This window comes from Poromitra crassiceps, assembly GCF_964638095.1.
Source record: "Poromitra crassiceps genome assembly, chromosome: 9".
NCBI classification, from domain to species: Eukaryota; Metazoa; Chordata; class Actinopteri; order Beryciformes; family Melamphaidae; genus Poromitra; species Poromitra crassiceps.
Genome location: NC_139630.1, coordinates 14985006 through 14997198, shown reverse-complemented (window position 1 = coordinate 14997198; position 12193 = coordinate 14985006). Strand labels below are relative to the sequence as shown.

At 45.6% G+C, this 12193-nt stretch overlaps 1 protein-coding gene across 1 annotated transcript in view; it reads right to left on the bottom strand.

Moving 5' to 3' along the window:
- LOC310782184 (NACHT, LRR and PYD domains-containing protein 3-like) overlaps positions 1-12193 on the bottom strand; it is a gene marked incomplete at its 3' end in the record, with an annotated part of 174355 nt that overhangs the window by 84800 nt on the left and 77362 nt on the right. The window contains exon 6 of the mRNA XM_083642870.1: positions 9710-9835. Coding sequence (XP_083498996.1) covers positions 9710-9835 — 126 coding nt within the window. The remainder of the gene's footprint in view (positions 1-9709; positions 9836-12193) is intronic.

Genomic DNA, 12193 nt, shown 5'->3' with positions numbered 1-12193 from the left:
AGGGTTCCTTGTACAATTTACAGCATTAGTTCTTTGAGAATCTCTTCCATTATCAAAGCAAAACTGGTATTGTAACTAAAATATCGATATCGAATCGTATCGGAAATCGTATCGACTTGGGACCTTGTGTATCGGAATCGTTTCGGGAAGTCAGTGGCGATACCCAGCCCTAGTGTGCATGTGTGTGCCTTTCTGTCTCATGTATGCATGTGTTTGTGTGTGTGTGTCTTGTGTATGTGTGCATCACTGATGATGTCACAATGCCTCTGACATCACTGATGATGTCACAATTTATGACATCACTGATGACATCATCACTGGAACTTTGTGTGTGTGTGAGTGAATTGATGACATCACTACGTGGGCCAGACAGAGAAACTGACAGAGCCCTAGCTCCCTTTTATATCCACCTTATTTTTGGCGGCCATTTTTGCCTGATCTGCCTGATGGGTGCTTCTTCCGGTGTGATCCTCCCAGCCTTGTTGCTGACAGCTTGACACCCGATCTGGGTGAACGGAGCAAATCACTAATCAGGTCCAGCTTGGCAAAAATCTCGTCGATAAATATCCCTTTAACTCATTGAGTGCCAGCCACTTTTGGAGAACGGACGCCCACAGGCCCACAGAATATTGTGTGATATTACTATGTAAACACCGAACACGCCCAAAGAACAATGAGAGTCTATTGTATCATCAGCAAAAAAAAGTTTATTGATATCATTTTCCGTTCTTTAGTTATCAGCCGGAGAAGATAGGTTGATTTCAGCAAAAACAGACGTTTCAGACTAGAAGCTGAGATAATCAGCCTTTTGTGAAATTAAACATTTCAAGCACATCACTGACTCTGAAGCTAATATTTTCTGATGTAGTGACACCTCAAAAATAATTTCCTTCAATAAAAGAGCGAAAACAAAGAAATTTTGTTTGGCAAAATAATATTTTTTAGCTGCAACCAGCAGCGCTGGCCCCTGCTGCGCAGACCCTACACTTTCTTGCTGGTCTTGATTTACTGCTGGTGGGCATCAGATATTCTAGCTTGTGTTTGCCAACCAATCTGTCCATCGAGCCTGCTGTCTGGGTCTGTCTGGGTCGGTGTTGTATGCTGCCCTGCGTGCCCCACCCCCCTCGACTGCAAACCCCTCCTCCGTGGGTGTGTCTCTGGTGGCTCTGTGCTGCGTTTGCTCTGCACTGAAAACCCAGCTTTTTCACAGCGTTCCGCGTGTATTTGTCACCGGCTCCCAGCGCTTCCAACTGAGAATAATAACAACTCCACAACTAATCATGTGAGGGGCTATCGCAGCGGAGACGGAGGGGCTCAATTGTGGCAGCAGATTGGCTGCTGCAGGCACAGCTAACGTTATGCTTCATGCATATCGATGCATACCGATGCGGTTTCCGTGTCCCCACGGCTTCTCTGTTTTTTTCCTCACCTTTCTCTAATCTGGAGAGCACTGTCGCCACCTAATGGGTCCGTAAAATAGCTTTTACACATTCAACATCCACCATACTTTCACAGGAGATGCATCTGGCTTCGATCCACGTCCCACCGTCAAAAAACGCAATTGACGACAATCGTCGTCATTGGCACTCAACGTTACTATTTGAATTGACGACGATTGTCGTCATTGGCACTCAATGAGTTAAGAGCGCAGTGCATTCATGGGTAATCGCCTGCTGTGGCTAATATTAGCCGCTAGTTAGTTATGTTACATGGCAGTAAAACGCCACTGAATGACCAAATTGATATAACTTTTAACCATTTCGGGCAAAACCGTTTCCATACATCAGCGTTGCTTAGTTGTTTATAACGTGGCTGGCTATATTTCTAACGTTCTATCTATCTATCTCTGCACACTGAGAATACTGGGAGGCAGGCCATAGCATCTCTGTCGATGATTTGATTCGACAGTTAACGTTGGCGTTGGCCAATCCTGGCGTGTTCCACCCCAAATCGATTGTCTTCTGGTGCAAAGCGAGTGGCTTCTAGGACGAACAGGCTCTCTGAGCCTCGCGCCACTAACGTTATTTTAGAGCAGCGCAGTAAATACAATATTCCTGGAACGCGAGTTTAACGAAACAATTACATGTCCTGTGCATTCTACATCAAATAAAGACATTACTGTTTGTTTTATTTGGTATGTTACATACCTATTGGCCAAGTTATGTTCAATTCAGCCAGGGTACAAGGGACTGAGTGTAGGCGGCCATCTTTTCAAATCAAGTAGAATACCATTTAGGAAATGGCAAGCTGCAACAATAAGTCACGTTAAACCGGACCTTGTACGCACAATTCTTATTTACCATAACACCTTACGACCCCAGATAACATCACTGATGACGCGTCCCAGCGCATGCGGCAGTAGTGTATTTGAGAATATAGAATTCTGGCTTGCCTCTGGCCAGTGACACTTAGGAAAGACTAGGTGACAACCAAGCATAGTTTGGTGACGAGCTGGAGAGACAGTTGACGGCCGGAGAGACGGCAATCGGTACGGGATGGGATTAGCACCCCATTTTGGCTCTCTCGTGAGGGAGAAATCCACAAACGCTACAGATTAGCCTCCTGAAAATCTGCGCAAAGATCGGCGCGGCCTGGGGTCCTTCAGGCTAGAGCGAGGTGCTCGACGCAGGTAAATGACGTGCAGCGCACAGGCCCTCTTGAGGCGTCCTTGAGGCATCCTCTCAGCCTCTGGATTGCCTTTGCCACGGGAGGGTCTGGTGAGACGAAGGAGGAGCACGGCCGGGAGTAACCCACAGAGCCTAGATCAGGGGCACTCAATTAAAATTCAAAGAGGTCCAGTTAGAGAAAATGTCCTCAAGCAAAGGTCCGGAACATTGTAACGTAGCTTGCGTTATGATTCAGTGCCATTGAACTCAATGATTGAAGTAGCCTTAGGGCCTGTGTCCACCTAGCGTCTTTTCATCAGCTCCGGCGTCTATTTTCAATTGTTTCCAATGGGGGGAGAGCGTATGCGAGCGCACACGGACGTCTAGAGAAAGTGCGCTGCGTCCAGCGTATATTTTCAGAGCGCTCTGGTGTTTTTGTGCGCCCGACTCCCAGCGCTCCCAGCGCTTCCAGCTGAAATTATTTTAACTTTTCAGAAAGACGCTGGTGTTGGGTGCTCCTTTTCTGGCAACTAATCATATGAAAAAACTATCGCAACAGAGACAGAAAGGCTCAATTGTGGGAGCAGATTGGCTAGACACTTAATATTTCTGCTGAGTGTTGAGCTAAATCACTGTATGTGTGTTGTTTGCTAATGTTAGCTGTCAGCTATCAAGCTACTACCGCACTGAGCTAACGTTAGTTTCAGACTGCTTCCTTGTTATATTGTGCGCCGAGATCAGCGTTCCCCAGCGCACTCCCAGCGTTTAATTTCGGAAAAAGACGCTAGGTGGACACAGGCCCTAATGGTACAATGTCTGTATGTAGTCAACAACTGACTGTTGAATCAAAATAAACATCAACAATGCTTATTTACAGTTTTCATATTTAACTGGATTAATTATACATAACTAGCCTACTGTAATAAATAAATGTTCTTTTCTCATTTCAAGTAAAATAATGCATTTAAAAATAACATACAACAGAGTGCTTTGGAAAAATGTGCATCTTAAAATGAGAAAGATAAATAAGTTTCCCCTTTTCTTCACTCCATTTCACATTTAACACTCTCAGCCAACAAACAACCTTTTCTCTTGAGAGAAGTGAGCTCCCTGTCTATGTGTCTATCTGTCTGTCTGTCTGTCTGTCGATCGATCAATGCAATTGCAATGCAAACCTCGCATGCCATTGGGCAGTGAGTGTGCCCTGGTGTGTGTATGTGTGTTTGCTCATGTGTGGCGCTTCCATAGACAGGTCAGGATCGCACCGCACTTCACACGAGACATACTGGTTTTGAACTGCCCGTAAGAACAATGAATGGACATGTAAGAGTGGTTTCTTTTGAGCACACCATGTAAAATTACTTTTATCTCTCACCTCCCCTCCGTCCGTGTGTCACACTCTCGCAGCACCACTGAAGCAACAGAGAGAAACAATTCGCTTATTTGATTGGCTGAGTAGCATCACGTGTGATGATTTACAGCGCATGCATTGGTCTGTGAGCTTCCTGGCAGATAAACCAGTAGTACCGTAAAGACTATAAAGCATGTGCCGGTTAAAATAGAAACGCTCCGTGAAAATATAACTGTTATCAATGATTTGTAGGTTATAGGGCTCGGTCCGGATAGGACGGCGTCTCGGTCCGGATGCAGACCGGAGTCCGGACTTTGAGGATCGCCGGCCTAGATCCTCCATGCACCGAAGGGCCAATACTGCGGCGTAGCACTAGCTCTATTGCAGCGGATTGGGCGTTCTCGCTTACCCCTCCCGCGGGCAACGTTGCAGACAGAGTAGGAAGGCTGATCCGTGAGCGGCTTCTGGGACGCGAGTCGGGGTCTTAACACATTCACTGCCAGCCATTTTTTTTACTGTAGGTAGCTTCTGCCAGAGGTTTTTTTTGAGGATTCTGGCTCATCTTTCAAGACCCGAGGATTCTTTTCTGCTAAGATTTTGTGAACACAAAATATCTCAAAAGAACTAATAGAATGTGTGCTTTCTCTGTCTAAAAGAGTTAGTTTGTAGAGTTAGTAGTTATGTAGGCATTGGCACTTGAATACAGCATGGTTTCAGCGTCTGAAAATTTAAGCTGAGATAAATAGCTTTTTGTGAAATTCGATAGAACAGTCACTTTAACCATTCATTTTTGGCATCAGTAAGACGTCAGACATCTAAACAATAGTTTTGAACAGTAATTTCCTCCATAACAGCAGGAAACACCCCTCTACTTCAAACTCCTCCCTCCGTGTGTGTTCTTCTTGGCTGCAGCGGGCGTGTCACAAGCGAGTTGCTGCTGCTGCTGCTCCTGTCTGCTGGCGGCCGCTGGGCAAGTCTGGATGGGCTCGCTCGTTTCTTGGGGTTTCGGTTGAGAAACCCCAAGAAACGGGGTTTCTTTTGCGATCCTGGTCTTATTCATGCTGCGTGTTTCAAAGTGTGTTGCACCCATAATCTATTATGCAAATTTGCAATCCCCCACCGCCAGCAATCAGCGCGAAAGCGAAAGCGTTTTCGCCAATCCATTTTACTGTATGAGAATGGTTTCATCGCGCGTTCACCTGCAGTTTTGGCTCGGCTTTTTCTAGAATGGAGAGCACTGTCGCCACTTAGTGGGTCGGTGGAATGGGTTGTACACGTTCGGTGGCTCCAATATTTTTATAGGAGACGTGGGGGGCGTTGATCCACGTCCCACCGTCAAATTTTTTTTTTTTTTTTTAAAGCCGAGATATCTCGTCATTGGCAGTCAACCGTTGGATTTTGTAAGCCGAGATATCTCGTCAATGGCAGTGAACGTGTTAATTGGCCTCGGCTGGGTCTACTGGGCGAGGGTGTATGATGTTGACAGACCCGAAACACCTTACGACCCCAGATAACATCACTGATGACGCGTCCCAGCGCATGCGGCAGTAGTGTATTTGAGAATATAGAATTCTGGCTTGCCTCTGGCCAGTGACACTTAGGAAAGACTAGGTGACAACCAAGTATAGTTTGGTGACGAGCTGGAGAGACAGTTGACGGCCGGAGAGACGGCAATCGGTACGGGATGGGATTAGCACCCCATTTTGGCTCTCTCGTGAGGGAGAAATCCACAAACGCTACGGATTAGCCTCCTGAAAATCTGCGCAAAGATCGGCGCGGCCTGGGGTCCTTCAGGCTAGAGCGAGGTGCTCGACGCAGGTAAATGACGTGCAGCGCACAGGCCCTCTTGAGGCGTCCTTGAGGCGTTGATCCACGTCCCACCGTCAATTTTTTTTATTTTTTTTTTAAGCCGAGATATCTCGTCATTGGCAGTCAACCGTTGGATTTTGTAAGCCGAGATATCTCGTCAATGGCAGTGAACGTGTTAATTGGCCTCGGCTGGGTCTACTGGGCGAGGGTGTATGATGTTAGGGTGAATACTCCTGTCAGTGCCCCTGACCAAGGTACTGGCAAAAGAACTGGAGTTGGTCCCCGGGCGCTGCACAGTGGCTGCCCACTGCTCCTAGTTCTAGGAAGGTTCCTAGTAGAGGATGGGTCAAATGCAGAGGATGAATTTCCCCAAGGGGACAAATAAAGGATAACTTAACTTAACTTAACTTAACTTAACTTAACTTAACTTAACTTAACTTAACTTATCCTCTCAGCCTCTGGATTGCCTTTGCCACGGGAGGGTCTGGTGAGACGAAGGAGGAGCACGGCCGGGAGTAACCCACAGAGCCTAGATCCTCCATGCACCGAAGGGCCAATACTGCGGTGTAGCACTAGCTCTATTGCAGCGGATTGGGCGTTCTCGCTTACCCCTCCCGCGGGCAACGTTGCAGACAGAGTAGGAAGGCTGATCCGTGAGCGGGTTCTGGGACGCGAGTCGGGGTCTTAATTGGGCGAGGGTGTATGATGTTGACAGACCCAAAACACCTTACGACCCCAGATAACATCACTGATGACGCGTCCCAGCGCATGCGGCAGTAGTGTATTTGAGAAAAAACAGTGGGGCATTCAAAAATAAGGTGGATACTGATAAAAGCATAGTCTGTATATTGAGTGTGCATTCTGCTACTCTAACAATGATGCATAAAAGGTAGAGATGCACCGATTGCCATTTTCTTGGCCGGTTCCGATTTCCGATTTTTGAATAGTCTGACTTGCCGATACCGATTTTGGCCGATTCCGATTTTCTTTCTAAGAACAATAATTGAAGGCTTATTTTTTTACGTTTTTTTTTTTTTACTTTGCTTTAATAGAAAATTAACATTGATGTCACATTTTTTATCATTTGCATGAGGTAGGACGATCTCACTCAAAAACATCTCAAAATAAAAGTGTTCCAGGTTACTGGACAGAGCTTTTCTTTTTTGTGTAAATACAATGAATATAAAACAACCAGTATATCCCACAGCTATCATGCATTTACTTTTCCAAAAGAAAAAAGGTGCAACAGAACAGGGGCTCGAGATGGAAAGTAGCCTATGGCTAAATCTGTTACAAAGCATATCTTCCCCTATGGTGTTTAATGTTTTTGTTGTATATGTCCCTGCCAAATAAACTAATAAAATAAATTAAATAAACGTCAAAATGTTATCCATGGACAAGGAGTTTATAGCCTATATAGGTCTGGAGCCCAGAGACCTTCGAAGCCATGCATGCCCACTCTACAGTTGTGGATTTGGCTGTTCTTGAGTAGATGAGGAAATTTGTTTGAGTTGACTCAATTTGAATATCGTAGTTTACACACAGAGTCAGTTTTTTTTAATCTGCCATTCGAAAAAAAAATCATCTCGCACAGAAAACCTTGCACACTGGTCCGATGCGTTTTATTATTATGTTCGTCGTTCTATTCGCAATACGAAACAAATAGTCCTCTCCTGTATCCACTTTACAACGTGACTGACAGATAGCAGCAGCAGCAGGCAGCGGTGATGTGGACTGCAGCTGGTCGGGGAAGAGGGGCCGGTGAGGTGAAGCGAGCCGCTCAGACTGGAGTGGACTCCAACCTACCCTGCCCCTCTGCGGCTTATTTTCGATTTGCATGTGTGACAAACTGCAAGCTTTGTATCGTCTTCACTGACGGTGAAAAATTTCCACACCGACGAAGACATGCTGTGGCATGTGTGTAGTGGCTGCTTTTGTTTTGGCTGCAACTCATCCGTCTCGGTCTCGCTCTTTCGGGTGCGCGCACGTCACGTGAAAATCTGCTCACAGAATCAGCTATTTAGAGTGACCGGCGCAGATCACCGGTCGAGGCCGATCACGTGGAAATCGGTCATTTCCGGTCACGTGCCGATCAATGGGTGCATCCCTAATAAAAGGTGTATTTTAAAATCAGCATACCTGTTTAAACATGATTACAATTATAATAGGGATAGAATCCAATGTTTAAACACGCACAGACAGACGCAGCCGAAAACTGGCAGAGATAATAAAGTGCTCCAGATTGGTCCGTTACAGAATAAAAACCAAGTAAAGCCCCATAAAAAAGACCTGTTTTCTTTGCAGCACTTAGTTGGGACTTGAGGAAATCGATGCATCTGGTCAATTGAGGTCTTAATTAATATGCATGACATTAATAGCAGATTATGTGTTAGAAAATCGTCATCATGCTTGTTGCATGCAGATGCGATTCACTTGGGCTCACTAGTGGCCTCGCACACCCTGCAGCTCGCCGAGCTGGCCCCAGGGCCGCTGGAAGTCACTTTAAGCAGGGGGTGCTAGGAGGAAGGGACTCTTGGTGGGGCAAGGGCCCCGCAGGAAAAAAAATTGACGTTTTTCTTTTACATTTTTTTGCCATATTTAGAGGAATATCTCATTTTAAATTAACATTAGGATACTGTTGTGGTGTAATTATTCAGTATTTTCTTCTTTTCTCACTCATTCAGAGCAAAGAGGGAGATATATAGCATGATGATAATGCTCTATATCTCCCTATTTGCTCTGAATACACCAGTTAACATGACACAGACTTAACACAATAGAAATATTATCAGCAAACTTAATGACTAGACTAATTATTCTGATCTGAATGGCATATATCAAGAAACATTGACTCCTCTCTTTGCTGTATAGTGGGAGGTGCATTGTTGAGTAGGCTATTAAAATAGCATGTCAAGTTCACATTTCTTTATTGCCAGATTAAACAATTCGTATTGGTTGTTGGTTGGTTCAACACAACATGTGCGTGCATGCGCGCTCTTCTTCTTCTCTAGCCTACAAGCATGTAACTTCCTTGATTGTTATTGTTGATAATTCTATTTAAATAGGCTACATTTTAATTTCCCGAAACATTCTTAAACAAGAAAGGAACATAGTGCACTGCCAAATATTTTTAATTACATTTGTAAAAAAAATTGGAAAAAATCTACTTCCCACGGCCCTGGCTGGCCCTGCAACTCACATACGCAGCTCGCCCTGCAGCTCGCCGAGCTAGCTTGCATGCGCAGCCTCGCCCGCCCTGCAGCTCAACCGCTGTGCGGGCTCACTTGCTCTTATTACATCACTGATGACCAATGTGCGTCGCCGCCTCGCCGCCTCTATGACATCATCACGGATGACATCACTGATGACAATTAGGGCAATCACCTAATTAAAAAATCCGGCTTCGTCAGGTCACCCACACGGCCCAGGGTCTACGTCTGGTTCCTCCCCACTGATGACATCATCACTGATGACATCACTGATGACACCATCACTGAACTATAGCCTCAGCCTTAGGGCAATTAATCTGCCAGAATTAAAAAATCCGCACAGGTGCTCTTTACATTCCCTGAAAGTTTCAGCCCGATCACACATAAAACGGCATAGCTGTGGCCGGCACAACAATGTTAACAGAGAACAGACATTGCCCACATTGCCAATATATAGATAGATATTTGGCTATGGCCACTAGGGGGTTTAGTGACCCCTGTGAACCAACGCAAATTTCACCCTTGCTGTAAACATGTTTATTTCTGCTGTATAGTTGTGCATTTTAACATGAGGTTCTGTGGGGATTCACTTGCTTTTGGAGAATGCCTCAAATAACCATTCACGGGTTATTTGCACTCCCGCGTTGGCTTTTTCCAAGATGAATGAAGTGGTGAATTCAGTGGAAAACAACACCTCACTTGAAACTGGCCAAACTGGCAACATAATAACTTACAGATGTCTATGAGTTGAGTCTGGCTGATGACTTTGTTGTTGATCTCTGCTTTGTACCATCCACTGTCGTTTCTGGTCAATCCTCTTATCCTCAGCAGTCCAGTTGAAGTATCCAGGTCACCACGATCTTCAAATATGCACAAACATGGTTAGGGGTACCTTCTCAACATAATTCTTAACATGGTTAGGGTTAGCTTCACAACACAGTCCGTAACATGGTTAGGGTTAGCTTCTCAACACATGGTTAGGATGATTAGTTTTTCAACAGAGTCCTTAACATGATGAAAAAAGAAGCAACCAAGGCACTCTTGTCGTTGAAAAAGTTTAAAAGCCTTATTATATGGCTAATGCATAACAAAAATAAAAATTGTGTTGTTTACAGGTTGGAGTGTGAATGTGGTTGCTTCTATGTGGGTCGAACCAAACGCAGACTGAGGGACAGGGTTTCTGAGCATGTTTATGCCAATAACAGGGCCGATCCTGGCCATTTGGGTGCCCTAAGCGTAATTGTTCTGTGGTGCCCCCCCCCCCCCCCCGTAAAACTTTCAATAACTGTCAAACGAAAGACTGCAAAATCATTAATTATGAACGATACTAGTGTATCTCACATTTCATTACATGTGGGAAACAAACAATTGTTAGAATTACTGTACATGTCAGCAAACAAGTGATTGTTAAACTGTACATGCAAGCAGGGGTGGACTGGGATCATAATTCAGGCCGGGCATTAGATACCAAGCAGGCCAGGCTGATACAGGCCGATGTGCGTGCCGGCGTCCGAAGGGCGGCGGCGAAAAATTTGGGCTGTTTGAAGCCCAATTTGGGCCGTTTGAAGCCAGATTTGGGCTGTTTGAAGCCAGATTTGGACCGTCTGAAGCCCGATTTGGGCCAGTTGAAGCCAGATTTGGGCCAGTTGAAGCCAGATTTGGGCCGGTTGAAGCCAGATTTGGGCCGCTTGAAGCCCAATTTGGGCCGTTTGAAGCCCAATTTGGGCCGAGTCCAATTTTACAATGAGATGCACCCTGAATAAAGTAATAAAACCACTAGTAAACCAGTAGGCTGCGCCTGGCCTGCTGTTCAGTGAGTGGCCTGACTGAGGGCACCAAAAAAAAAAAAAAAAAAAAAAAAATTTTTTTTTTTTTGGTGCCCTCAGTCACGTGATGCCCTACGCAGTATGCGTACTCTGCGTAATGGGTTGGAGCGGGCCTGCATTAGGACCTCCAATAAAAATACCCTATGGCTAAACATTACAAACAGGCTGGGCATGGCAACCCCAGCTCACTGAAGGCCATTGCTATTGAGGTGATCCCCAGTTCTCAGAGGGGAGGGGATGATCTCAAACGCCTCTTACAACGTGAAACGTTTTGAATTTTCCAACTCAAAGCCATGGGGCCCTATCTTCCCCCTGGCCTTAAAATTACGTTTAACGCCAGGCGCAACACTATTAGTGGGCGTGGTCCCCATTTTCCCCTCGGCGCTAAACCACGCCTTTTAGGTGTAGAATTATTCGCAACTGTGGTCATTGGTGAACTGCACTAACGCAATGACATTCTTCCTTTCGAAGCTCCGATCCACTCGATCCAGTCCGGGTTGCGGCTGCATGCTGTCATCTCTTCATGCCAATTTGGATATCTCAGCACATCACAGATCATAGCCTGAATAAAGCAATTCAACCTACAGCCAGGCGGTCTCCCTGTAGCCTGTACAGAGAGTTCCCCAAACTTCTGACCAGCCAGATATCTTACCAGAGCAGCCAGTAGTTGTGGCGGGACAATGCCAGCGCCCAACGGGCGCCGGCGAACTTGCGCGGCGCCTTAAACCAGATTAGAGGACCATTAAAGGTCCCATACTGTGAAAATCGCTTTTGATTGGGTTTTGTGGTTTGTATAAACTTGGGGGTGTCTGTACAAGTCTGTAAAAGTATGAAATCACTTCCTACAGTCATTCCTCTCCCTCCCCTGCCACAAGATGGAGCCACAGGAGAGGCGAATTAGAGTTCCAGAATTTGCAAGGATTTTCTACGTCACATGTCGCCAATCAATCAAAAATTCACAGGGCCCGCCTAGAGCCCGCCCTCTCTCTCCCATGATTGTGACCTCAACCTAGCTTGTTGTGAACGTGACTGCCAGCCTACAGTCAAGGCTGCCAGCTTGCACTCGCTGCTCCATGTCGTCAAAAAAGAAGTGCATTGTACCCGGTTGTATTCAACCACCAAACTCATCACTGCACAGCTTTCCTCAAGAGAAATATCTTGTGGATAAATGGATGGATAAATTAGTACTGGAGAAAGGATCCATTCCAACGATACGGGACCCTTCCCACAGCATTGAGACGGTGAGTTTATTGACGCAATAGGCTACTGTAATATAATTTCGTTTTTGCTAACAGCTGGCCATGACATCGTTATGTGTGCTTGTTTGTGTTTCTCCTCGTTGCAAGCAGTGAGGAGATAGTGCTGAAAATGGCTATTATATGTGCATGGCGT